Raw genomic sequence first — 27,561 nt, 5'->3', positions numbered from 1 at the left:
CTACTAAAACAGAAAAGAAAACAGATCCATTGCCTTGTGCTCCTCAGACATGGAGACCCCTCTTCCCCTCCCCAATGTCTACTGGAGCTTCCAGCTGGGAAGTTTCTCTAGATGAAGAGGCAGAGTCCAGTCACGCAAATAAACTGACCATGTGCATTTCTCAAAGATATGATCATTTACAAGTGCACCAGCTCTCAAGGGAACCTGAATCCTCGGTAATTCCCTCAGTCTGACAATGGGGAAAAGCTCTAAAGCTCCTTTGCAAACAGGCACTTAATTAACAAAGATCTCTCCTTTTTATTACAGAAAGATAGAGGATCGGAGTAAACGGCATGACACAATGGGTGTGCTGTGAGTAGGCGGTGTGGTGCACACAGAGAGCAGATACCAATCTGGAACAGGTAGCAGAGTATTAAGAAACAGTGGCAAAGCCATTTCTGACATTACCTGCCAGTCAGTGATTAGTGACATTTCTCAGATAGCCCTGCAGGTCTTAATCTGATACAAAGGAAACAAACATCACTTCTAGCATCTACTCTAGAGGTAAAAGTGTTGTCATCTTTTTCACAGCATTTGGTGTTCACTTTTCTTGTGACCAGTTTTCTGTTTGAACCTACCCAGGAAAAAAAAAAAAAAAAGAAATCCCAGTGCATCAACAGATGGGGCTTTCTCTGCTCAGTTAGCCAAGCAAGGAGGTAGATGTTCAGAGATGTTCTCTTCAGACGGAGCACAGAAAAGGACTTTATACTGCTTGGCTGGCACCAGGGTACTGGCAGGGCATCATCATGAGATGCTTTAGAGTGGCATCAGGACTCGTCCTCCAGCTACATCTGATCCAGGTATTCTTGGTGACTAAAAGGGAAAAGCATCTTTGATTAGCTGTTACACTATTTCATGATGGATATGTGATATGACAGGGTATTTGTGTAATGAGTACTGGGGTAACCTACCCACTTTATTCAGCAGGGCAATGCTTTCTGAACAGCTGTTGGAAAGAATCTAACCCTCCATCACAGCATTCTTCATTTGTTTGAATTACTGCAGTTTTGTTTGAGCCGCCCAAGAATGGCACATAGTTCTCCCTTTGTTGCCTGTGAAGATGCAATTACAAACCCTCCTCCCCTGCAGAGCTGTGCTTCCCATGTTAGCTGTACAGAAGCAGGTCACAAGCCAACACTAATCTCAGAGTTGTGAAGATCACGGGTGGCACTGGTGTGAGAATAAGGAAGTATGAAGTGTGTGCTGGGCTTCTCTGGCTTAAACCAGTGTTTCCCAAAGGACAGAGGCAGCTGGCAAGGGGCCACACAAAGGGACATACAGACCAGAATTGCCAGTCCAATCTACAGAGACCATGAACAGACCATCCACTTTCAAACTTTGCTCCTAATTGATGAAACAAGCTTCAGAGAAGTAACTGGTTCTAGGTCTGGTTAAATCCACAGGACACCAACCAACAGGTTCTACAATACAGCAAAGGCTGTGGCAAGAACTGGTCCATTATAATCTACTTTTTCCAAGGCTTACAGATGCATTCATATGAGTTAAGTGAAAGATTTAATCACAGCTCACCTAATCACATCACAATGCATGACAATCCCATGCAGCCTTGATTCCCATCTTCACTGCTGTTGAGCTTTTTCATCCGGTATTGGCGGATCTCTCTCACCAATGTGTAAAAAGCATCTTCAACACCCTGAATGCAAAGAGTCCTGGTCAGGTATTCTCTCCCCCATGTGCTTTGGGGGTCACTTTGCACTCCATCCATCATTTTACTATTCCACCAAAGGATTCTTTGACATACTTATTCAAAACGCATTTCTTTCTCCATGGCAGCTCCTAGCCAACTGGGAGCCAGGAGGATCAGGGGCCAACTTATTCCACAATTCATTGCAGCAGGGAACCAGCATATATGCCCACATTTCCCATAATTAAAATTCTTGACTTTGATAATTCTCCCTCTGAGGAAACCATAAACAAGCAGCCAACACAGCAGCCTTCCAAAAATGGAGGCAATGGCTGATTGTAGCTATAGGAGGAGGTTTCTGAAGCTTATGTCCTCAGTAGGAAATGGGGTTATTTCTTGGCAAACTGCCTCCCTGTTCATGTTTTATTTTCAGGCTATTTCTTAGCAATTTATTACCCCTTTCCAGATTCATTCTGCAAAGTGATGGAGCAATGACTTGGGGGAGCCTACTGAACACAGGGCGATTAGTGGAGAATGCTCTCTATATAAACACACACACTCTGAGGACATGCCACTGACTTAGCTTCAACACTGGCCTTAATTAGAAGCCAAGAGAAACTTGGCAGTTTTGGGACAAAATCCCATAAGAACAGCATTTGGTCTTACTACAAACTACTCCAGAAGAGAGGGATGGCTGAACTCTCATCCGGTTGGTAAGGACTTGGTATTTTTAGAACCCAGCTACTGAGGCCATCAAATGTGAATCTGAGGAGTCACTGAGGTTTTGATATCATCCAGAGCAAAAGAAATTAAATAAAAGACAGAAAATATCATATTGCCTCTATACAAATCCATGGTACGCCTACGTCTTGAATACTGCGGGCAGATGTGGTCACCCCATCTCAAAAAAAGTTACACTGGAATTGGAAAAGTTCAGAAAAGGGCAACAAAAATGATTAGGGGTATGGAACGGCTGCCATATGAGGAGAGATTAATAAGACTGGGACTTTTCAGCTTGGAAAAGAGAAGACTAAGGGGGGATATGATAGAGGTATATAAAATCATGACTGGCGTGGAGAAAGTAAATAAGGAAGTGTTATTTACTCCTTCTCATAACACAAGAAATAGGGGTCACCAAATGAAATTAATAGGCAGCAGGTTTAAAACAAACAAAAGGAAGTGTTTTTTCACACAATGCACAGTCAACCTGTGGAACTCTTTGCCAGGGGATGTTGTGAAGACTATAACAGGGTTCAAAAAAGAACTAGATAAGTTCATGGAGGATAGGTCCATCAATGGCATCCCTAACCTCTGTATGCCAGAAGCTGGGAATGGGCAACAGGGACTAGATCACTGGATGATTACCTGTTCTGTTCATTCCCTCTGGGGCACCTGGTATTGGCCACTGTCGGAAGACAGGATACTGGGCTAGATGGACTTTTGGTCTGACTCAGTATGGCTGTTCTTAAAGTTCTACTCTGCATGTTCACATGGAACTCAAAGGTAAAAATGGGAAAGTGATTTACACATCTCCATCTCCAGCCCCCTGCAATCAGTACCATAGAGGATCCGGGGCACTACCATATTTATAGTACCAAGGAAGGAAATCACACTGGAAAAATGGAAGCTCGTCACCTGTCTTGTTTTGGCTGACGTCTCAATGAAGGGTATCCCATAGCTCTTGGCTAGTTCTTGAGCCTGTTTTGTATCCACTGTCCTTGTGGGCAAGTCACACTTGTTTCCCACTAGCACCATTGGCACATCATCTGAATCTTTCACTCTCTTAATCTGCTCTCTGCAGAAAGAATACATTAAAAACCACCTTTTCTTGTACAAAAACTGAGTTTTAAACTGACATCTTATTACAAATCAGACATCAGTGCTGGAAAAGACCTCACAGGACTTAGCCTCCAACCCATCAACCAATATGTCCGTCTCGTTACACTGTCAGTGCATTCACCTTGATGTGCTCCCCTTTCGCTACTATCTCAGGTGTCTTGTCCTGTATGCTATGCCACTGAAATACCATCTAATCTTCAACACTCTATCTTGGTGGCTGTTCCATTCTCCATTTGCTGACAATTTATGTACCACTCTAAAATACTGAGTCCGATTTTCAAAGGCATTCTGAAACCCAGTGTGCTGTATGGAATTTTTCCAGCATTTATTATTTGAAGATCATTGATTGTCTTGCAAGTTTGGTCTCCACTAATTCCAGTGGTGGATAATACTCAATGCCAGTTGAAGATTGCGCCATTCCAGCCTTCCCCCTCCAAAATAAAACTAGGAAAAGCTTCCTCACGAAGAGCAGAACATACCTGTAGAGATTGATATCAGCAAATGATTTGCTGTTATTAATGGCAAAGACACAGAGGAAGCCTTCACCAGTTCTCATGTACTGGTCTCGCATAGCGCTGTACTCCTCCTGCCCTGCAGTATCCAGAATGTCTAGCAAACAGGTCTCACCATCAATAACTACCTGCTTCCGATATGAATCCTGAGGGAGACACAAAGACAACTTTTAAAACAAAGACAAGACTTAGTGCTGTTGCTGCTGCAATCCCTTACTTCAGACTCTATTAGTGAGTGTCTCAAAGGCACCTCCTAGTCCAAAGCCTAAAACTGGCAGCAATTCCATGTCTTGCTACACTTTCTCATGAACTCTAACTGAGGAAGCATTTCAAGTGCAGGGTGTATTGCTAGTGACCTTAACACAGCATGTAACTTTTGTGACAAAAAGGCTTTCACCTCTAGAAAGGAAAAATACTGCCTCCTATTGCACTGTTGCTGTAGGGGGAGGAGGAGCCTCTGCTGTGATTCATTGAAGAGTATATCTACAGGAAGTTATAAAATTATATATCAGCAATGCATCCGATGAAGTGAGCTGTAGCTCACGAAAGCGTATGCTCGAATAAATGGGTTAGCCTCTAAGGTGCCACAAGTACTCCTTTTCTTATATCAGCAAAGGAAACCCAAACATCTCATAAAATAACCCCCATGATGTACCTCTGTACCATGCATCAAGGAGAATATGCCCCCAGGTACAGTGGACTCTATAATCCCCAAACAGAATCCCAGAAAGAAAAAACTAATATTGAGGATGACTCAGAAGCGGTTTCTCCAGTTTATGTCCTTTTTAGAAGGGGCAAGAGTCCAACATTTGGAGGTTGCTTTATACACTTACATCTGTTTTATTTTTTTATGCATTATCACCTATAAACACAAATAATTCAATGCTATTTACCTCATAAAATATTACTCAAATGATACAACTAGTGATAATTTTTCTGCATTAACTTCAGGATCATCCTGGCTAGACCAGCACCAAATAAAGCCCCATTAAACCATTGACAGCCTGTCCTGGGAACCAAGTCAAACTGGTGGTGTAGGAGACAGGAATGTGCTTCCCCTGGATTTATGACCTACCCATAGATACTTTTATTAGTTGTATCACAGCAGCAATGAGGAGATTTAGACATGGGCCAAGATGCCATTGTGCTAGGTGCCATCCAAACACAGAACAAAAATGGTCCCTTCCTCCACAGAACTTACTCAACGGACAGTGCAATGAAGAGGATTCCCCCTCTTTCAGCAAAATGGTAATGATGAAAATACATGTAGCGATTGATTACCCATACAAGCAAATACAGGCTACATGACTCTTGGATGGAATGCACACAGGTGCCTACCTGTACTGCAGTGCACCAATAGATGTGTCTCAAAATAGTCCTTCAAAAGAGGCTTAAACTACAACCACTTATACACACAACACCCATTGTTTGCCTCATGATAGATATATTAGTTTCCCAAGTAGTTTCAGAATCAGATAGCACTCTCCCTTCTCCTTTCCCTCTCTGTGGGACAACAGGGGGAGATGACAATCTACACTGTAAAGCATAGATTCATAGATATTTAGGTCAGAAGGGACCATTATGATCATCTAGTCTGACCTCCTGCACAATGCAGGCCACAGAATTTCACCCACCACTCCTAAAAAAGACCTCACACCTATATCTGTGCTATTGAAGTCCTCAAATTGTAGTTTGAAGACCTCAAGGAGCAGAGAATCCTCCAGCAAGTGACCCGTGCCCCATGCTACAGAGGAAGGCGAAAAACCTCCAGGGCCTTCCAATCTGCCCTGGAGGAAAATTCCTTCCCGACCCCAAATATGGCGATCAGCTAAACCCTGAGCATATGGGCAAGATTCATCAGCCAGATACTACAGAAAATTCTTTCCCGGGTAACTTGGATCTTACCCCATCTAAAAACCCATCACAGGCCATTGGGCCTATTTACCATGAATATTTAATTACCAAAACCATGTTATCCCATCATACCATCTCCTCCATAAACTTATCGAGTTTAATCTTAAAGCAAGATAGATCTTTTGCCCCCACTACTTCCCTCGGAAGGTTATTCCAAAACTTCACTCCTCTGATGGTTAGAAACCTTCGTCTAATTTCTAATCTAAATTTCCTAGTGGCCAGTTTATATCCATTTGTTCTTGTGTCCACATTGGTACTGAGTTTAAATAATTCCTCTCCCTCTCTGGTATTTATCCCTCTGATATATTTATAGAGAGCAATCATATCTCCCCTCAACCTTCTTTTAGTTAGGCTAAACAAGCCAAGCTCCCTGAGTCTCCTTTCATAAGACAAGTTTTCCATTCCTCGGATCATCCTAGTAGCCCTTCTCTGTACCTGTTCCAGTTTGAATTCATCCTTCTTAAACATGGGAGACCAGAACTGCACACAGTATTCCAGGTGAGGTCTCACCAGTGCCTTATATAACGGTACTAAAACCTCCTTATCCCTACTGGAAATACCTCTCCTGATGCATCCCAAGACGACATTAGCTTTTTTCACAGCCATATCACATTGGCAGCTCATAGTCATCCTATGATCAACCAATACTCCAAGGTCCTTTTCCTCCTCCGTTACTTCTAGTTGATGCGTCCCTAACTTATAACTAAAATTCTTGTTATTAATCCCTAAATGCATGACCTTACACTTCTCACTATTAAATTTCATCCTATTCCTATTACTCCAGTTTACAAGGTCATCCAGATCCTCCTGTAGGATATCCCTGTCCTTCTCTAAATTAGCAATACCTCCCAGCTTTGTATCATCTGCAAACTTTATTAGCACACTCCCACTTTTTGTGCCCAGGTCAGTAATAAAAAGATTAAATAAGATTGGTCCCAAAACTGATCCTTGAGGAACTCCACTGGTAACCTCCCTCCAACTTGACAGTTCACCTTTCAGTAGGACCCGTTGTAGTCTCCCCTTTAACCAATTCCCTATCCACCTTTCAATTTTCCTATTGATGCCCATCTTATCCAATTTAACTAATAATTCCCCATGTGGCACAGTATCAAACGCCTTACTAAAATCTAAGTAAATTAGATCCACTGCGTTTCTTTTATCTAAAAAATCTGTTACTCTCTCAAAGAAGGAGATCAGGTTGGTTTGGCACGATATACCTTTTGTAAAACCATGTTGTATTTTGTCCCATTTACCATTGACTTCAATGTCCTTAACTACCTTCTCCTTCAAAATTTTTTCCAAGACCTTGCATACTACAGATGTCAAACTAACAGGCCTATAATTACTTGGATCACTTTTTTTCCCTTTCTTAAAAATAGGAACTATGTTAGCAATTCTCCAATCATACGGTACAACCCCTGAGTTTACAGATTCATTAAAAATTCTTGCTAATGGGCTTGCAATTTCTTGTGCCAATTCTTTTAATATTCTTGGATGAAGATTATCTGGGCCCCCCGATTTAGTCCCATTAAGCTGTTTGAGTTTCGCTTCTACCTCAGATATGGTGATGTCTACCTCCATATCCTCATTCCCATTTATCATGCTACCATTATCCCTAAGATCCTCTTTAGTCTTATTAAAGACTGAGGCAAAGTATTTGTTTAGATATTGGGCCATGCCTAGATTATCCTTGACCTCCACTCCATCCTCAGTTTTTAGCGGTCCCACTTCTTCTTTCTTTGTTTTCTTCCTATTTATATGACTATAGCATCATGTACAGAAACAAATAAGGTGTACATTAAGGTACATGTGGCTGACCTGCTTCAGCTCAAATGCCCAGAGTCTGGTTTACCTGGAATAGTGGACATTCAAAATAAACTTTTTGCAGATCTGAACATGAAGACCAAGAACAACTGTGAACTTCTCAACTTGAAAGTCCAGCATGCTGTCAGCACTTAGCTGGGTTGTGCAATGTGGCATTGCCTGGGAAGACCAAGTAATAAATCTGCATGTATGCTGCAGTAGAGAAGGGTGAGTGAAACCTGTTGTACAAAAGTGCATTACAGCCTAAGTCAGCCTCACCTGGAGAGCTAGAAGAGGGATTGCTAACCTGCTGCACTAGTTTACAGGAGCTACAAATGCGTTTGAAGCTTGTTAGTTATTTCTGAGCCGTACCACTTCCCTGAATGGGTTCAAAAGCTGCAGTGCAAACACAGCCTAACTGCAAAAAGTGACTAAACGTCAAATCAGCCACAAGAATACATAGTCTGTTTCAGGAGCGTTGTGCAGATCAAGGTTTGTCTTCATACGCCCAGCCTGCATCAGGGACTCACCTCTATGGTCGGGTCGTACTCGTCCACAAAGTGGTTCTGGATGAGCTGAATGGTCAGGGCGCTTTTGCCAACGCCACCAGCTCCCACCACCACCAGCTTGTACTCTGTCATCGCCCTGCTCGGGAACCTGCGGTCACAGCACAGAGGTCAGCGGAGCGAGGGCCCGGGACCCACTCACCCGGAGACACACGGGGCGGCAGGGGAGAGCCGGGCCTCGGACCCCCACCCCAGAGAGACGGGGGCAAAGGCCAGCCCGGCCGCCCCGAGACATGGGGAGGACCCGTGACCCTCGCTGTAGACAGAGCCCTGCGTGCCCGGGGAGGGGCCTCGAGCCCCCAGCGCAGGGCCGGGACGCCGGCCCCGCGGGGTCCGAACCGGAGGCAGCCCCGCGCCCAGCCAGTCGCGGGGCGGGGCCCGTCCCGGGGAGCCTCTCACCTTACGGCCCGACAGGCTCCGCGGGACGCGAGAAAGCGGAACACCCCTCCCAAGTGGGTCCGTCCTTCCGGCTTCCGGCCCGCGCCCCGAACGTCATCAGGCGAGGCCGGAAGGCGAGCACAGCCGCTCGGCGCACGAGGGCCCAGTCGAGTCCCTGGCGGCGAGGCCGCGCGACTGCCGGCCCGCTTCAGGCTGGGCTCCCGGCCGCAGCGCGTTGCAGGGGAGCGCGAGTTATGGGCCGGCGCAGGCCGCGCCCCGCAGCCCTATTGCCGAGCGGAACAAGGTCGAGAGCGGGGCAGGCAGCGACTGTCTCAGAAAGCACCGCCCTTGTGCTAAGCCCCAACCCCTCTTTTATACATCCCGCAGGCAGGGGGGAGTGATGCAGAAATAAGGGGGCTAACGAAACACTGCAGAAACATGAGGCTTTGGAATTCAGAGACCTTGAGCGCTGAATGTGAACTTAGAGACCAGACGGGAGGCATTTTTTTTCAAAATCAGTAAAACTTTATTCTATTTCCATTCTTTGCCATTAACAGAAAATTGGAGAAAGCAATGTTTGTTTCACAAAGATAATGCATCTCCCAGAGAAGAAAAACTCTAAATTGAGAATAGAGGTAATATGGAAAAAAAAAAAACACAGTACTGCCCTCTATTCAAAGAAAATAACTCCTGATCTTTTTGGTTAAAGTAATACTTAGACCAATCATTCAGTTTTCTTGCTTGATAAAGTGTGACTGGGGAAGAATGGGGGAGGGGGGGGGAGAAAAAAAGCACACAGACATTAACTATTTCACCTTGATGAAAATCTCAATACAGCTATGGAAAGCCTAAGTATTTATTCTTTTACAGTACACTGGGTGCTGGCTGCAAAAAGAAAAATGTATTCACTTCAGGCACAATTTTTAAATTTAAATCAGTAAAAGAAACTGGGTTTAGAAGCTGCAGTGTTCTAAGCAGCAGCAAAATTTGTGCATTGTTTTATATATTTAAATTACCACACCAATGGCACACCTCATCCTTCTGAAATTCTGCACCGCACATACTATTTGCAGAAAGTTACAAAAATGGATCTATTCTGGAAGGTACTTTCACTGAGATCTAACAGAACTTTGCTACATGGACTCAAGTTTAAATGAGAGATGAAAACAACATTGTAACATTTGGCCATCAACTTAATAAAGTTATCTGAATGCTCATACAGATTTATATATAAAAAAGTTAATATAGTCCACCCTCATATGGTCCTCAGAATTAGATCTGAACAAACAGGAAGTGAGCCTCCCACTTGGAGGGGAAGATAATACAACTGAGAGCTAAGGCATAGTAACACCTTGTCAGAAATAATGAAGGTAGAGTATATATCTTTTTAGTGCAGAATTTCATAAGGTCTACCGGAGTAGAACTGTCTATAATGTTCACTTACATAGGCAATGTAGACTTGCAGTTACCAGTTGCGTTAAATGCACCATTCAAAAAGCGTCTAAAATGTGATACTATAAGGTGCCACCTTAAGTTTTCAGGATGCAACTGTGCATAATTTTAAAATGGTTTCATAAATTTTTTTAAACATAACATGAGGAAGGTGTTAAAACTGGTGTAATAGCTTCTTAGAATTTGGAAGGGATGAATAGGGAGATATTCAGTACCCTTCACCAGCTCCCACTGCTTGATCGTACTTAGTTATGTGCTTTATGGATCAGTTAGTCAATAACACCAGCTTGACGAATCTTTCTCTCTGCACCAAATCCCTGTAATGACATAAAACCTCATTAATCAACTGCAATGTGAAATAATGTATATGGTTAACAGAGATGGAGAAATTGAGAGAGCTGTAATATATCAAAGTGTAGCCCACTCTTCATGTTTTGTTTCTAACAGGGTAAAGTGTTACCAGGATTTCTGATGTTCATATTTGGGGACAAAGCTGGCTCAAGTTAGCACAGAGCTCCCATGCATTTGTCTGCAGTTCTACCTAGGCACTGTGCTCTATACCATTTCCTTTAACTCCAAAGAATCCCCTCTACACACCTGGAAGGGTGAAGTGCAGTGTTCGCTCTAATTTTTTCCATCCATTTGTGGAATTAATTTTATGTGCAGCACCAATATCGAGGTAATCTGTGGATATGCACCATCATCTCCCGACTTTCACAACAGCCCCATTTTTCACCAAGAGCTCACAACATCCTACTGCTAGTACCTAGCTAGGTCTTAGGAAAGGTGGGTCTTCAGGTGACCTTGGCAGTGCCTATCCATTCATTCCTACAGCCCCCTTCCACAAGGGTCAGTACATGCTTTGCAAACTATGCATATAAATGTACCATTGAAATGCAGCCACCTCTGGTGAGGAAAATTGGCAGCCAGCTAGGCCAACAGCACTGTGCAGGAGTTTGGAAAGAGAAGGGGAATTTTGGAGAGGAAGAATCTTTTCCACTTATGCAAAATGCTTGAGATATTTAATGTTCAGACAGGGCTTCATCTGTAAAGGTCTTGTCTGAATGTAAAATATAATACCACAATTTAGAAATCAAAGTAAATGTTTCTTTTTAAATCAGGACACCAAGGCTCAAAATAATTAAAAAAGCACTCAGTTAAAAAACCACCACTCAAATTCCCCTTATTACCATCCTCTTGTATTAATACAAAGCACTTTAAAAGCCATAAAGACTATTCAACCTTCATGTGGTTTACATTTTTACACTGGATCAGCTTGGACAATTAAGGTAGCACAGTCAAGTTCACCTTCAGAGTCTCATGCACATATACAATGTTCTAGTGTCTCACATACAGGAGGTTCTGTGTCCTCTGCACCTAGCTGAAGTTACCCATTCACATGTAGAGTAACCATGACAGTTCCGCTGCACTGGGGAACTTTCTGTGGCTACCTATGTTCCTACGTGAATTTCAACATAAGAGTGGCCACACTGGGTCAGTCCAAAAGTCCATCTAGCCTAGTATCTTGTATTTCAACTGTGGCCAATTCCAGGTGTCCCAGACGGAATGAACAGAACAGGTAATCATCAAGTGATCCAGCCTGTCGCCCATTCCCAGCTTCTGGCAAACAGGCTAGGGACACCATCCCCGCCCATCCTGGCTAATAGCCATTGATGGACCTGTATCTTCCATGAACTTATCTAGTTCTTTTTTTAACCCTGGGATAGTCTTGGCTTTCACAACATCCTCTGGCAAAGAGTTCCACAGGTTGACTGTGTATTGTGTGAAAAAATACTTTTGTTTTAAACTGCTGCCTATTAATTTCATTTGGTGACCCCTAGTTCTTGTATTATGAGAAGGAATAAACACTTCCTTATTCACTTTCTCCACACCAGTCATGATTTTATAGACCTCTATCATATCCCCCCAGTCATCTTTTCCAAGCTGAAAAGTCCGTCTTATTACTCTCTCCTCATATGGAAGTTGTTCCATACGCCTAATAATTTGTTGCCCTTTTCTGAACCTTTTCCAATTCCAATATATCTTTGAGATAGGCGACCACATCTGCACACATTATTCAAGATGTGAATGTACCATGGATTTATATAGAGGCAATATGATGATATTTTCTGTCTTATCTATCCCTTTCTTAATAATTCTCGACATTGTTTCCTTTTTTGACTGCAGCTGCACACTGAGTCGATGGTTTCAGAGAACTATCCACATTGATTTCAAGACCTCTTTCTTGAGTGGTAACAGCTAATTAAGACTCCATCATTTTATATGTATAGTTGGGATTATGTTTTCCCATGTGCATTACTTTCCATTTACCAACACTGAATTTCATCGAAGTGTGCACAGCTGACATTCACCTTAATGAGGTTGTATACAGCAACCATCAGACCCTGTAGTTTCCCCAAGGGGAGTTCAACCAAAATGTACTTATCAGAATTTGTATTAACTTTGTCTTACCTAGAGACTGTTCCTTTGCAATCTATAAATGGGAAAGGCTCACTTCTTCAGCCTGATACTTAAAGCTTCCATGGAATGCTTAACACATGATCTTACTTCTGAACTCAGAGCACAGTTCAAGTTGAGGGGCAATGTTATATTGATCCAGTAACTAACCTCAACACAAGAACATTTTCTGCCAGTTGATCCAAGTAATTGGTGTCTTATGCAATGGAAAGCCAGGGACAATGAAATACTATTTTTGCCATTTTTAAAAAGGAATGAGATAAATAATGTAGATAGGTAATTGCCAAGAATGAGGTTTATAAGACCTTTACATGAAGTTAAAACTTATCAATCGGCGTGGAGCTTGCTAGAAGCATCTCTCCGGCAGTCTACTGAAAGTTTTATTGAGGCATTATTTCCTGGCTATTCAGATGGTGACAACACACATTCTGCTAAACAAGATACTGTGCTGACCAGGGGAGAGGCGGAGCTGGGGTGGGGGGAGAGGAGTCTTCCCCCCACATCCCAAGCCCTGCACACCCCAAACTACCGTCACTGCCCCACATCTCACCCCACTACCCCCACCCACCCTCCACGCTCACTTGTGTGTGTGGCCCTTGATGGCCTCCTGTGCAGCCACGCAGGCACACACCTTAGAGGGAACACAGGTGAGGAGTGAGCTTGCTGGGCTCCCCCAGATTCCTCCATGCTAACAAAAGTTCCTATGAAATTCACTGAGCTGAAGCTCCAGCTCTTTCCCCTTTCTCCTAGGTGGATTATTTCTGCACAAAGGAGAATAGGCTCTTTCATTAGAAAGCTGTTTCTCTAGAGGAGTTTTAAATGGATTGCTGCAGAAGAGTACATTTTGCCTTCTAGCAATCAATTTGTCATTCTTAAAGACAGTTAGCATCACCTGCCAGCTGAGGTGGTAATTATACACCCAGCTCTGAAATTCAGATTAACTATGTTAGTGCATTACAGTCCTTTCCGGGATCAGCAGCTTGAGTGGCTTGTGGCAAACATAGCAAGACAGGAAGCCTTGATTTTTGACTTTTACATTTAAAAGAATTAACAAAGTAAGAACAGTTTTAGCCTTTATCAGCATTCACACGTTACGAAAAGAACAGTTACTTACCTTATAGTAATGTGGTTCTCTGTGATGTATTGTCCACACCCATTCCACTCTTGGTGCATATGTGGGTGATGTAAACAGGATCAGATTCTTTTAGCCAGTAGTGTCCACTGAGGCTACCCCTGCACCCTAATGTTCTCACATCCCCATGCCAGATAAAGAGCAGCGCAGGCCCAATCATCCCCACTTCCTTCGCCAATACAGAATCCCAGAGGAATAGGAATCCACAGTAGTGGAGGAGGGTGTGTTGTGGAACCAATGTGGACAACACACAAGAGCCAGTTACAGTATGGTAAGTAACCCTGCTCAGAGATTGTTCACATGGATGCACTTTTGGTGACTCGAACAAAAAGTTGTGTTTCCTTGGCGGGGTGGGTAACAGGACTCTTACTTAGATAATGACCGTAAGACAATCCTATCAAAGCAGGCATCCAGTGTGGAAGCCTCTATCAAGGAATAGTATATTTTAAGTGTGGGGCCTGAGCTCCATGTAGCTGCCCTAAAGATCTTAGAAATAGGAACAGTCTTCAAAACATGGGAAAGACTGAGGGGGGAAAAACGTAAGTTTAAAAAAATCTAGGCTTTGAAGAGTGGCAAAGTACAGCATGGCCTTGAATAGGATGTACAGAGATACTGTTGCCAGATGGACCCTTGGAAATATTCCACATTGTTTCAGGGCTAGTCAGCAGTCCACTAGTGCTCAAATGAGCAGTCAAGGGCAATAGCTGGGGCTGAGATGCCCCAATATAAAACTAAGTGGAAGGAGGAGTTTTCCTAGTCAGTCTAGTTAATGCTTTCCTGCTCTGGAGCAGAATGTTTTGAACTTCAGCTGAACAGCTTCTTTCAGTGGACGTCATCCTGTCAAACATCCAGGCTGTCAGATACAAGAAAGCAGGGTCCAGGTGCAGGATCTGACCATTGTTCTGCAAGACTGTTGGGTAAGGCCAGTAAGGGGATGGTGGCGGCTATGGTAAAAGGTGAATAAGGTCCTAATACCAGAACTGCCTATAGCCTGGGCAGTCGTGATCAGTCATGCATCTTGCCTCACTTCCCTCAGTATCAGTGGAGATTACCTTCTCCTTTCTGTCATCATAATGCATAGCTGTGATGCTGTCTGTCAGCACCTGGACCATGGATCCCTGGCATAAAGGCAGAAATGCTTTTTATGCCAGGCAGATGGCTCTGGGCTATAGATGAACTTCTGAGGGTACCACAGACCTTGTGTTTGAAGGTGATCTAGATAAGCTCCCTCCACCCCTGAAGAGGCATCTGCCACCAGAGTCTTGGTAGGTAGAGGCGGAGAAGGTTATTCCATTGCACACGTGAAGAGGGTCTTATCAATTTAAGAGGGAGAAGACTGATCTTCATGTCTATGCAGTGTCTGCTGGGTAGACAAATTTCAACCCTCCCCTGCATGGAGCATAGGTGAAGTCTGGCAAACCGCATCACACAGGTGTCCTAGATTTTAGTAAGCCATCCAACAGTTCCACATGATATTCTCATAAGCAAATTAAGGAAATATGATCCAGAGGAAATTACTATAAGGTGGATGCACAACTGGTTGAAAGACTACACTCAAGAGTAGTTATCAATGATTTGCTGTCACACTAGGAGGGCATATCTAAACTGGGTCCCACAGGGGTCAGTCCTTGGTCTGCTCTTATTCAATATTTTCATTAATGACCTGGAGACTGGAGTGGACAGTATGTTTATAAAACTTTCAAATGACACCAAGCTGGGAGGGGTTGCAAGGACTTTGAAAGACAGGATTAGGAGTCAGAACCTTGACAAACTGGAGAAATGGTCTGAATTCAAAGAGATTAAACTCAATAGAGAAGAAGTGCAAGTATTCACGTAGGAAGGAAAAAAACAAATACAAATTCAAAGTAATGGACTAGGTGGTAGCACTGCTGAAAAGGATCCAGGGATTACTGGTGACTCATTCAATTTGTGATACAAGATGGGATACAGCTGTGAAAAAAGCTGTTACCCCTGGATGTATTAACAGGAGTGTTGTTCATAAGAGACTGGAGGCAACAGTCCCTCTACCCAGCACTGATGAGGCCCCAAACGGAGCACTGTTCCCAATCCTGGGCATCCCACTTTAGGAAATAAGTGGACAAATTGGAGAGAGTATAGAGGAAAGCAACAAAAATGATCAAGCAAGCCTGCCTTTGTAACAGATGGTCCCTTACATCGAAAAATCACGATATTCAGGTTACTCCTAGTCCCAAAGGACCAGTCAGTCACTTACTGCAAGTCAATTGTACCTTAATGTTTCTCAAAGACAATGCTTGTAGCGAATCCTGTAATCTAACTAAACGGTTAGCTAGGAAAAAGAAAGGGATTACTTACAAGGTTAAAGCAGGTTTCAGAGTGGTAGCCGTGTTAGTCTCTATCAGCAAAAAAAAAAAAATGAGGAGGACTTGTGGCACCTTAGACACTAACAAATTTATTTGGGCATAAGCTTTCGTGGGCTACAGCTCACTTCATCGGATGCATTCAGTGGAAAATACAGTGGGCAGATTTATATACACAGAGAACATGAAAAAATGGTGTTGCCATACCAACTGTAACGAGACCAATTATCAGCAGGAGAAAAAAAGCCTTTTGTAGTGATAATCAGGATGGCCCATTTCAAACAGTACGGGGGAAAAAATCAGCATGGGGAAATGGTTTTTACTTTGTGTAATGACCTATCCACTCCAGTCTTTATTCAAGCCTAATTTAATGGTGTCCAGTTTGCAAATTAATTCCAATTCTGCCGTCTCTCATTGGAGTCTGTTTTTGAAGTTTTTTTTGTTGGAGAATTGCAACTTTTAGGTCTGAAATTGAGTGACCAGGGAGGCTGAAGTGTTCTTCGACTGGTTTTAGAAAGTTAATTCTTGACATCTGATTTGTGTCCATTTATTTTTTTGGGTAGAGATTGTCCGGTTTGGCCAATGTAGGTGGCAGAGAGGCACTGTTGGCATATATCACACTGGTAGATGTGCAGGTGAATGAGCCTCTTACGGTGTGGCTGATGTGATTAGGTCCTATGATGGTGTCCCTTGAATAGATATGTGGGCACAATTGGCAATGGGCTTTGTTGCAAGGATAGGTTCTTGGGTTAGTGGTTCTGTTGTGTGGTTGCTGGTGAGTATTTGCTTCAGGTTGCAGGGCTGTCTGTAGGCAAGGCCTGGCCTGTCTCCCAAGATCTGTGAGAGTGAGGGATTGTCCTTCAGGATAGGTTGTAGATCCTTGATGATGTGCTGGAGAGGTTAAAGCTGGGGGCTGAAGGTGACAGCTAGTGGTGTTCTGTTACTTTCTTTGTTGGGCATGTCCTGGAGTAGGTGACTTCTGGGTTAAAGCAGGTAAACATCACGCACAGAAGAGTTATCTTAGGTTTCAAAAAGTTATAGAAGTTGCTGTAAAGTGCAAGCTCTGTGTCCTTTAGGGCTACCCCAAGCAAAGCAGTGCGGGGATCCCTTGCTTATGCTTAGATATTTTGCCCTCTCCAAATTTCTCAGCAGAATAGTGATATGGTTCCTTCTGGTCAGGGACTTATTCCCACCACAGTTCGGACAAAGGTTTGTACACATCCCCTTTTCATGGGTATAGGGGAAGCAAAATCAGTCTTTGTCCACTGATGTTCTACAAATGGTTCATCTGGTGTCTACAGGTCTCTACTGATGGACAGAATGTGACTTTTATACTAGTTTACCACAAGTTCACACCTGGTAATGCTCCTTTCCTGACTGTGGGGATTTCCAGTGTCATAGCAAACACTTTTATAGTTACGTTGAAGCAAACACGTAAACGTTACCTTATAACATGGGATGCAGATAGCGAGATTAACACATTCAGTGACCCATAAGCATTTCATAAAGTTGGAACACTAAACACATTCTTATAAACTTAAGATCTATTTTAACAATTCTAACACAGGTGAGCAAGATTGGTTTCCAGTTATCCATTTATCAGTGTTCGGTGAGGCCTGGGCATGAGCTAGCACCTGGTCTGCCAGCATCCGTGATCCTAGGATGCGTTAAGTGGAATCTCAAGCAGGAGTAGAGAAGTTATTTCCCCCCGGGAATTAGCTATGGTGCAACCCCTGTTGGAATACGGTGTCCAGTTCTGGTGGCCACAATTAAACAACGTTGGTAAACTGGAGAGGGTTCAGAGAAGAGCCAGGAGAATGATTAAAGGATTAGTGATGACTCAAAGAGCTCAGAGGGACAGCTCAGTGGTTTGAATATTGGCCTGCTAAACCCAGGATTGTGAGTTCAATCCCTGAGGGGGCCATTTAGGGATCTGGGGCAAAAACTGGGGATTGGTCCTGCTTTGAGCAGGGGGTTAGACTAGATTGACCTCCTGAGGTCCCTTCCAACCCTGATATTCTATGATTCAGCTTAACAAAGAAGGTGGGGTGTCTTGATTAGAGAGTAACTAACTACATGGGAAACATTTAATAATGGGGTCTTCAATCTAGTAAAAAAAGTTATAACATGATCCAATCACTGTAAATTGAAGCTAGACAGATTCAGGCTGGAAATAAGGTAAATTTGTAACAGTGAACATAATTAACAATGGGAACAATTTACCATGGGTCATGGTGGACTTTTGGAAAAAAGCAACCAATCTTGATTTGAAGAGCTTGGCTCTAGGAATTATTCAGGGGGAAGTTCTATGGCCTGTGTTATACCGGAGGTTGGACTAGATCATGACGACCTCTTCTGCCCTTGTAATGTATGAATATTTTAAGCGCGGTGATCAATTGTTCTCCTCTGAAGGCAGGTCAAGTAGTAATGGGGCTTAATCTGCAGCAAAGGAGATTTAGGTTAGATATTAGGAAAAACATTTTAACTATAAAAAGGCAGAAAAGTTCTGGAATAGGTTTCCAAGGGAGGTTGGGGAATCCCCACCATTGGAGGGTTTTAAGAACAGGTTGGACATTAACTGGTCAGGGATAGGTTAGGTTTATTTGGTCCTGCCTCAACACAGAGGGACTAGACTTGATGACCTCTTGAGGTCCCTTTCAGCCCTACATTTCTAAGATGTGTCAAGAGTCTGAGAGGCCAGTCTCACTGATGTTCTTGAGTGATCTTGATAAACCTCAAACAACTTTATCTCTGTAAGGTAAGCTCTCACTGACCTAAAAATCTAACATGGCTACTATAAGCGCTAAGTATTGAGTCTATGTGGATTTCTCAGACTTTGAGGCCCAAAATGGTAAATAACTTAAGGTTATTTCAACAGAGTTAGTCACATGTTGGAGGTGCGGGAGATCTTCCTTGAATCAGTCAGTCAAGGTATATAGGTAGACCAGGATCCCTGGTCTCTTTAGATGAGCTACCACCAAGGGTTTGGCAGTTGTGAACATCCTCAGTGCCATGGAAAGACCAAAGGGCAGGCTCCCACACTGGTAATGAGGTGTTCCTACTAGGAATCTAATTAATCTAACCCACAGAAAACCTTTCTGTAAAAACAGGAATTCTGCAGGTTGAGAGCTCTGAACCAATCTTGTGGATCTACAGAGGGAATTATGGAGGCTAGAGTCACCATCCTGAAACTGAACAGCAGATGAAGATGTTGAAACAGAGGTCCAGAATGGGAGGCCAATCCCCTTTTCTGGGATAAGTAATGGGAATAAAGACCCTTGCCCCTGACTACCAAGATCACCTCTTCCACTGCTTAGTTGTAGGAGTCCACTGTTTTAACAGTATCTTAGGAGAAGGATTCATGAAAAGGGATGAGAAAGGGGGTATAAGAAGTAGGAAGGGATTGGAATTGGCTTGTACAATTCCTGGGACCCACAGGTCTGAGATAACTGAATCCAGATTTCCCAAAAATAAGAGGTGGTTGCCAAAAGGGGGCAGAAGAGACTAGATCCTCTGGAGGTTCTCCTAGGCTTGTGACAACTGTGTCAAATTGAATGCCAGGGGAAAGACATTGTGAAGCACTAGAGGAAGAGTCAGAGTCACTGTTCCTGGAACCTGTATTTCTTTCTCAGAAACTCTGAGGTCTCTTGAGGCTGGTAATAGTAATCAGCAGAGAGATGGTGCCTGAAAGTCTGGTCTTGCTTGCTTCTTTCTTGGGGCTGAAACAGAAGCCCAGGGAGCACAGAATGGCCCTAGAGTCCTTCAAGAAATGTATGGCCTCATCCCCCTTTGGATTAAGAAATTTGTTGCCGAAGAGAAGACTGTCCGTTGTTTGAACCTCCTTGGGAATCCCTGATAATCAGAGCCAGGATGTTCTCATGGCTACCAACATAACCACAGTATTTGCTGCTGTGTCAGCCACATCTGGCACAACACGTAAGGACACGTGGACTATCAACTGTCCTTCAGACAGATGGTCTTTAGTCACTCTTGGTGTTGAGGTAGCCTGTTCACATACTGAAACAGTTGCACAGGAGAGCTCAGTCATCGGTGACATCTGGAGGCTAGTACATGAACAGGCTGCATGTCCAACAAGCCCAGTCTCTGGGTCTCACCCCCAGGTGTAGGGTTGGAAAGCCACTCCTGCTATGACTTTTCTTGGACCACAGCTATCACAAGCAACCCTGGTAAGAGGTGACACCAGGTGCCCATTATTAAGTGGCACTGAGGTTTTGCACAGAGGGGCAGGTTTTAAAACCTGGAGATTTCACTTTGGTTACTTTGCTAGAGCCCTTGTACAGAGGGGAAGGTTTCTGTGCTAAAAACAGAAGCTGATTAAAATAAGGACTTTTTGTGTACTGGCAACTGGCAACAAGCCTAACACACAACTACATACACACTGAAGGAGGTGGATACTGCAGGAGTTCCATCTCATTGCTACCAGCAATAAAAAAACCTACGATAGCTGGGCCTACTCCCCTCTGTTTACATCCTTTGATGGAGATGGGTATGTATGGCTGGGCCTACTCCTCGCCGTTTACATCCTTGATGGAGATGTGTATGTTCAAGGACATCAGAGCACAGGCACTACCCCCAACAGATACTGCTGGCAAAAAAGAACCTGATCTCATGTATGTGGGGTACATATGCACCAAGAGTGCAAATCATATGGACAATTCATCTTGAAGAATCAAGATTCTATTACCATAAATTACCATTATTTCTAGATATTTATAGAGAGTAATTCTGCACACGAGGCTGTTATCGTAAGAGTATACCTTTGAGTTATCCGGTCCCCTTGGTTGACGAAGAACTGTTAGGCGAGGAGCACTGGCATCATCTAAAGTAATGCTCTTTAAACGATTAACAAGTCTATCAGGACGCGGAGCAGCAACAGCCTTTGCGCCTTCACTGTAACAGAAATGGAGCTAGTTACTTGGAGCAGCAGCCATCCCCTGGATAATGTCCGGACTAACATTTGGGAAGGCATATGAGGTGACTGGGAATTGGATAATTTGTACCAAGACAAAAAGGAAATTGAGACTAAAGAAGTCACCTCATTTTGAGATGGGCTTTCTGGAAAGGACACTATACCAACCCCAAGGTCCTACGATATTTACTGCAGCCCCTGGATTCTCAGATGTCAGCAGGAGCCCACAGAACTTTATCCTCTACAGCTAGCCAGGAAGCTACAATCTTTCCTCTCAATGCAAACCTTCAACAGTCACCCCATGTGTTTGTCACATCCCAATTAAGCTTAATGCCAGTGCTCAGGAATCATTGATATGCCGTGGTACAACATGCCAACAACTCTCCAGAATCTCTGGAGAAACAACTGGCTGTTACAGTTGCAGAGATGAACTCAAAATCTTGAAGTGTAACATGAGTCTGCAGCACTTGGAACAATAGCTCTGACTAGCGTGAGCTACCTATTCATCTCAGAAGGGGTTAGTGCAGATACCCAGTGATCCTGATATTTAAATTAAATTCCTCACATAAGAATGAGGGGGTATGTAAATTTTGCACAGTCAAAGCCATAGGTCCCCTGAGCCAATGGCTCCTCAGGCTGATGCGGTTAAAACACATCAGTTTCATGACCAATGGTTCAGGAATCACATCCAACCACCTTTGACCGCCCTAACAATGGATCAGGTAGCCATATTGAAGCTAGGTGAACTGGAGGCAGGCTTTGACAGTCTGAGGTTAAGTGAGACAAACCCATGACCTTCAGGATTGTAGTTGAGTGCCTTAACCACTCAGCTCTGTATGCAGAGCTTGGAAAAAGCACCACTCCCCCTAACCTGGCTGCTGCTTAATGCCCTCTCTTTAGAGATATGCTTGAAATACATCTGGAAGATCCAGCAGAAAGTCCTGAATTGCCTGCTTCCTGAGCGGGGCAGGCCATTGTGACTACATAACTCCTACATTCAAGTCATTACACTGTTTTTCAATTAACTGTCTGGGACCCAGTTATCTAAGAGACTGACTGACCCATACTTCTCACAGCATTTAAGAATAGCTGGGAGGCTCTCACTGTCAGCGTCTTTGTTAAAGATTTTGCAAATGGTGGCAGTGTCCTCCATGGTGGGGCCCTCACTTCAGTCTTATAGAAATGAAGGATGATTAGCTCTAACTCAAATGCAAGAAGTTTTTGGTTTAGTCTTTGCCCATTTTTGAGAGTGACCACACGGCTTTAAAGTTTGTGCACACCTAGCTGCTACTGCAAAAGGCTTTTAAAAGTAAAACTGACGTATTAATGGTCAGCCATTCAAAAAAAAATCAAAGCAATTTATTCAAACAATATCTACTAATCTCTACCTGGAGTTGTGCACTCTTAGCCAACACAGCGCAGGAAAGCATTTCTTCTTTCCGTGTTCTACACTTGCTTCAGGGTGATTTCTCCCACAGTTTGGCATAGTTTTCAAAATCTCCTTCAGTGCAGAACTCAGTTTTCCAAAGCACCCAAAATAAAAAGCTGCCTGCCTGCCACATTTTCTTGCAATTAAATGTCTACCAGTAAGGGATCAGTGGAAAGAGGTTTATAACAAGTGTGCAGAGCTACAATGAAGTTTTCTGAATATCAGTTAAATGCTAGTCGGAAGCTTTGACTCCAACCCTTGTTGAACTGCCACACATTTTGCATATGTTGTATGCAATGCTGCCGTAGCTATGTTGGTCTCAGGATATTAGAGACAAGGTGGTTTACTGGACCAGTTTCTGTTAAGAGAAGCTGCATAAGCTTGAAGAACTTTCAAGCTTATGCAATGTCTCTTACCAACAGAAGCTGGTCCAATAAAAGATATTATCTCACCCACCCTGTCTTCACAGAGCCCTGTGGCCCATTCTATTAAATCTTGACTTCTAATTTCATTATTTTACTTGGTTTACCTGTCCACATCCATGTTTCCCATTGTCAAATACGATACTAATCCTTTTAATAGGCAGGAATGCTGCTGTCCATTCAGTGACTATTAAGAACAGGACTTATGCAATATGTTTGATAATACAGGAGGCAGTCATTTACCAACTATGCCAGTTAACACAAAAGCACATTAAGGTCTGTCATGTAAAAAAAAACGTCACTTTCCCACGCAGGAAAGTGTGTGCTTTTCCCCCAACCTGCAGAGATTTGATTATTTGTTTCTGATTAAACCAGATAATCCCAATTCCTCACCAGACACGCCATACATTACAGGCACTGCATTTCCCTGTGCGCTGATTCAGGATCACGGAGAACTCTACTTCATCTCCAGCCTGCAGCTCTACACCATCCTGAACTTCTTTCACATGAAAAAAGAGCTTTTTGCTGTCACCCACTTCATAGTTAATGAAGCCAAACTGAAAAACAGCAATGCAATTTAGTTCATTCATGTCATTTCAAATGGACACACTATTGCATTTCAACTCCACTTTGTTTATATGTTGTATTAAAAAGGGACAGAGTGCAGGTAAGGTTTTAAAAAAATGGATGCCTAACATCAGGCACCTAAATCCATATTTAAACACCTATTAAGCCAAAGGGCATGGTTAGTGTCGCAGCTCTTTTGGAAGTCAGGCCACTTATGGTCCTAAATATGGCCTTAGAAGCATAACTTACATATCTGTTTTTAAAATCATGGCCTAATACTGATACTGTCATCTTTCTGTGTGGGAACAACTATGTGGAATACTGAATTAAACTGCAGACACTCAGTCTCAGAAGTCTGATAGCAGAAGGGGTCCAGAGAAAGCAAACAAAAGGAGGCAGGAGGTAAAATATTCAACTCTTTTGTGGGAAAGTATACACAATAAGTGGCAGAAAGCCTCCATCAGGTGCTCCTATTTACTCGTAATACAAGAAGTGAATGCCCTGTGAAATTAAGGTGGCAACATATTCCATCCTTCCACCTCCTGCACTCATCTCTTCCCAAGCAGACTGTGGATTTTACTACAAGATACTTTTAGTAAAATTAAAAAAGGATTACACAGTTATACGAATAATCTATTGGCAGCGACATTAGCTATGATAAAAACTGAAGGGATATCAGCCCTCATATTTCAGGACAGAGCTACCACTAACTACTTGAAGTTAGTAACAAAACTTCTCCCATAGGAAAATCATCATGCACATCAAACGATTTGAAAGCTTATTTCCAAGATGAGGTAGGATATGGGACTGTCAAGTGGTGCTCTTACCATCGATGTGGGCATGAACAATGACACCATCAACACATTAAAAAGACCACTTTGACCTGTTTGGATTAGTGTGTGTTAAATTACTATGTATTATTTCAAGACATAATGGATTTCTTTCGGACCTGAAAGCAACAATCTAAAAGCTAAAAATAGTCAGAAGTTTGTACAGGTATCACTGAAATGTAATAGTGCTGGTGACACTTTCTAGTTATCAGTCATGTGCACCTGGGTTACCAGAGTCTTCACTGCCTTGCAATGTACACAGTTCTGTGCAGGGAAGACTTAACTACAGATAATTAGCTGATTGTGCCTAAACCAGTAGGATCACTGCAAAAATAAAGTCCTGCAGAAACTCAAATGCTATTGGGCACTTGAACACAGAAAGTAGATCATCCACATTTTTTCCACCCATGCTGCAATGGTGATCCAATATCTGATTTACCTACGTGTGAAGGCATCCAAATCTTTGTTTGCCAAAATGCTCTTCTGACATGCTCTTAGAACTGTCCTCACACGGTGAGAGTTTGGCCAGTGACTTGTCCTCTTTGATGGACAGATTGAGTTGCAAGCAGTTCAGGTCTCTGTGGAGCTCCTTCTCTCTCTCACTGGTCATACAGCACTGCTGCAAACATCCTTGCTGTAGGAATTGTGGCTGATCTATACCCTCCCCCAATTTGGTAAATCTCTGAAGCAGTAAGCTCCATTTGTTTTGGCAACATTAAAAAAGGTTCCCTCCCCTCCCCTGCACATAGCAAACAGGGGTGGCACAATCACATCGTTGGAGGGGTGGGGGGCGAAGACGAGATCTGCTTCTACACTCAGGTGCATTTTGAATCATGTAGTCAGAAATTTTTACAAGTGACTGCTTGCTGGATGCCACTTTAGTTCAGAAACTTTCTATGGAGGCACAGGGCATCCGCCAGTCAAGCTATTTGTTGCATCCAATCTTAGATCCTGTCCAGTTCTGTCTTTCCAAAGTTCGTCATATTTGTCAAAGATTTTGATTACAGAATTAGCTTTTGTCAAATCCTGTTAGGACCTACCTCAAGTACTCAGCAGCCAATTCAGTGAAAGTGTGGAATGCGTCTCCAGCCATTTGTATGACAGCCATGGGCATTTCTAATGTACACCGTGGTTTCTTTGTTGCATGCTCTTAGCTCTTGAATTCTTTCAGCTTGAGCTTTCAGCTGATGCCCTCACTCAGCTTAGTCTGGTCTTTTAAGGGCTTGTCTACACTTACAGCACTGCACCATTCTGCACCACTGTAGCGCTTAATGGAGACCCTACCGACACAGAAGAGATTCTCCTATCAGTGTACTTATTCCACCTCCACGAGAGGGGATTGTTATGTCACTGTGAGAAGCCCTCCCATCAACACAGCACTGTCTATACCAGGGGTTAGATCAGTGTAACTGCGTCGCTCTGGAAAACCTACCCCCCGAACGACAGTTATACCAACATAAGCTGGTAGTGTGGACCAAGCTTAAGTGTTCCATCAGCATGGAAGAGGGGCAGGGGCACAGGTCATACTGTGTGACTAACAGTTGCCATCGAAACATTATCTCTGCATCTTGTGAAGGACAAGGCTCTGTGGAAAACAAATTTCTGGACTGACAGCTGCTGTGATCATCCTTCCCTTGCCAGACTTCAATTCAGTCATCTTGGCCATGCCAGCAAAGTGTTAATGACAGATTTATTAACTGGGCTGAAGAAGCGGTGTGTCCCATCAGAATCAAGTATACCTTTCACAAATCTCTCCATTTGTTCAACATCTAGTATTTTCAGTAGAGAGACTTTTGTAAATCTGAGGTTACATGCAGTCCAGTATGTAAGTCAATAAGCACCTCTGGATGTGATTCAGGGTCAAATGGGTTGTTGATGACATAGCTGGTAAAAAAAAATGTACCATGCTCCTCATCCCTCTTCAGTGCAAAGGTAAGGACTTGTTTGTGGACTGTCTTCACTACTTCTTGTTAGGCCATTTCTCGTATACCTTTTGCACATTCATAATATGAAGTGGTGTACTGTCATCTCGAACACTAATAATGAATGACTTGTACATAAGTGTCACAATTAAAAAGCTAGTTTCTAGAATATTTCAAAAGACTAGTATTACATGCCTAGACAAATTACAAATAAAAACCTTCTACCAAGCAGGCTAGAAACTACACTATGTACAAAAGCTTACAAATGGAGAAACATTACATTAGGAATTCACACATTTACATCTATTCATTATGCAGTACAAAACTATGGATGCACAACCTATAGCTACTGCTTCACAATCTTAATTGAGAGACTGATCTGCTCAGCATATGTCATCTGAAAATAGAATCACTTGTACAATATTCTGACAACTTAGAATGTGATATGAAAACAGTTCATGTTATCAATATTTGCCATATGCTAAAGTTCCTTTCTGAAAAAACAAACCTGCCCTTACAAAACCAATACAAATCTTTTAATACACCATTGTTTGGTAGCTCTGATCAATAACCACCTGTCACAAATATAAAGGGAAGGGTAACTATCTTTATTTATGCAGTAATATAAAATCCCTCTTGGCCAGAGGTACAGGAATCCCTTTACCTGTAAAGGGTAAAGAAGCTCAGATAACCTGGTTGGCACCTGACCAAAAGGACCAATAAGGGGAGAAAATACTTTCAAATCTGTGGGGGGAAGGTTTTTACTTTGTCTCTGCGTGTTCTCTGAGACAAAGAGAGACCAAGCATGTAATATAGCTCCTAATGAATGATACATCTAACTTAGAGAAATAGTAAGTAATAGCAAGGAAATGCGTTAGAGTATTTTTGTTTTAGCTTGTGAATTTTCCCTGTGCTAAGAGGGAGGTTTATCCGTGTTTTTGTAACTAAAGTTTTGTGCAGAGGGGAATCCTCTGCATTTTGAATCTTATTACCCTGTAAAATTACACTCCATCCTGATTTTACAGAGGTGTTTCTTCTACTTTTTTTCTTTCTTTATAATAAAGTTCTGTTTAAGCATCTGATGGGTTTCTAGGATACTAAAAACCAAAGGGTCTGATCTGTGTTCACCTAGTTTATCTATTTGGTTGGTAGATTATTCTCAAGCCTCCCCAGGAAAGAGAGTGAAGAGGCTTGGGGGGGACATTTTAGGGAAACAGGAACTCCAAGTGGTCCTTTTCCTGAATCTCTGTCTAACTGACTTGGTGGTGGCAGCAGTACTCATCCAAGGACAAGGAAGGATTTGTACCTTGGGGAAGTTTTTAACCTAAGCTGGTAGAAATAAGCTTAGGGGGTCTTTCATGCAG

At 42.9% G+C, this 27,561-nt stretch overlaps 2 protein-coding genes across 5 annotated transcripts in view; both read right to left on the bottom strand.

Moving 5' to 3' along the window:
• Positions 1 to 277: 277 nt before the first annotated feature.
• Positions 278 to 8,823, bottom strand: NRAS (NRAS proto-oncogene, GTPase). The gene is made up of 6 exons (XM_073320208.1): positions 8,718 to 8,823; positions 8,283 to 8,409; positions 4,003 to 4,181; positions 3,320 to 3,479; positions 1,570 to 1,693; positions 278 to 852 (listed from the first exon to the last, which is right to left on the bottom strand). Exons 2-5 carry the CDS (start codon positions 8,391 to 8,393, stop codon positions 1,574 to 1,576), a joined length of 570 nt encoding a protein of 189 aa, XP_073176309.1. The 5' UTR covers positions 8,394 to 8,409; positions 8,718 to 8,823; the 3' UTR covers positions 278 to 852; positions 1,570 to 1,573.
• Positions 8,824 to 9,252: 429 nt separating this feature from the next.
• Positions 9,253 to 27,561, bottom strand: part of CSDE1 (cold shock domain containing E1) — a 50,978-nt gene continuing 32,669 nt past the window's right edge. For all 4 annotated transcript variants that reach the window (XM_073320197.1, XM_073320200.1, XM_073320198.1 and 1 more), the window contains 3 exons: positions 23,272 to 23,435; positions 20,876 to 21,008; positions 9,253 to 10,465 (listed from right to left, as the gene is read on the bottom strand). In XM_073320197.1, the coding sequence (XP_073176298.1) occupies positions 10,418 to 10,465; positions 20,876 to 21,008; positions 23,272 to 23,435 (345 nt within the window). In that variant the 3' untranslated portion in view covers positions 9,253 to 10,417. The remainder of the gene's footprint in view (positions 10,466 to 20,875; positions 21,009 to 23,271; positions 23,436 to 27,561) is intronic.

Source organism: Lepidochelys kempii, chromosome 21 (assembly GCF_965140265.1).
Source record: "Lepidochelys kempii isolate rLepKem1 chromosome 21, rLepKem1.hap2, whole genome shotgun sequence".
Classification (NCBI taxonomy): domain Eukaryota; kingdom Metazoa; phylum Chordata; order Testudines; family Cheloniidae; genus Lepidochelys; species Lepidochelys kempii.
This window is presented reverse-complemented; position numbering and strand designations above follow the sequence as displayed.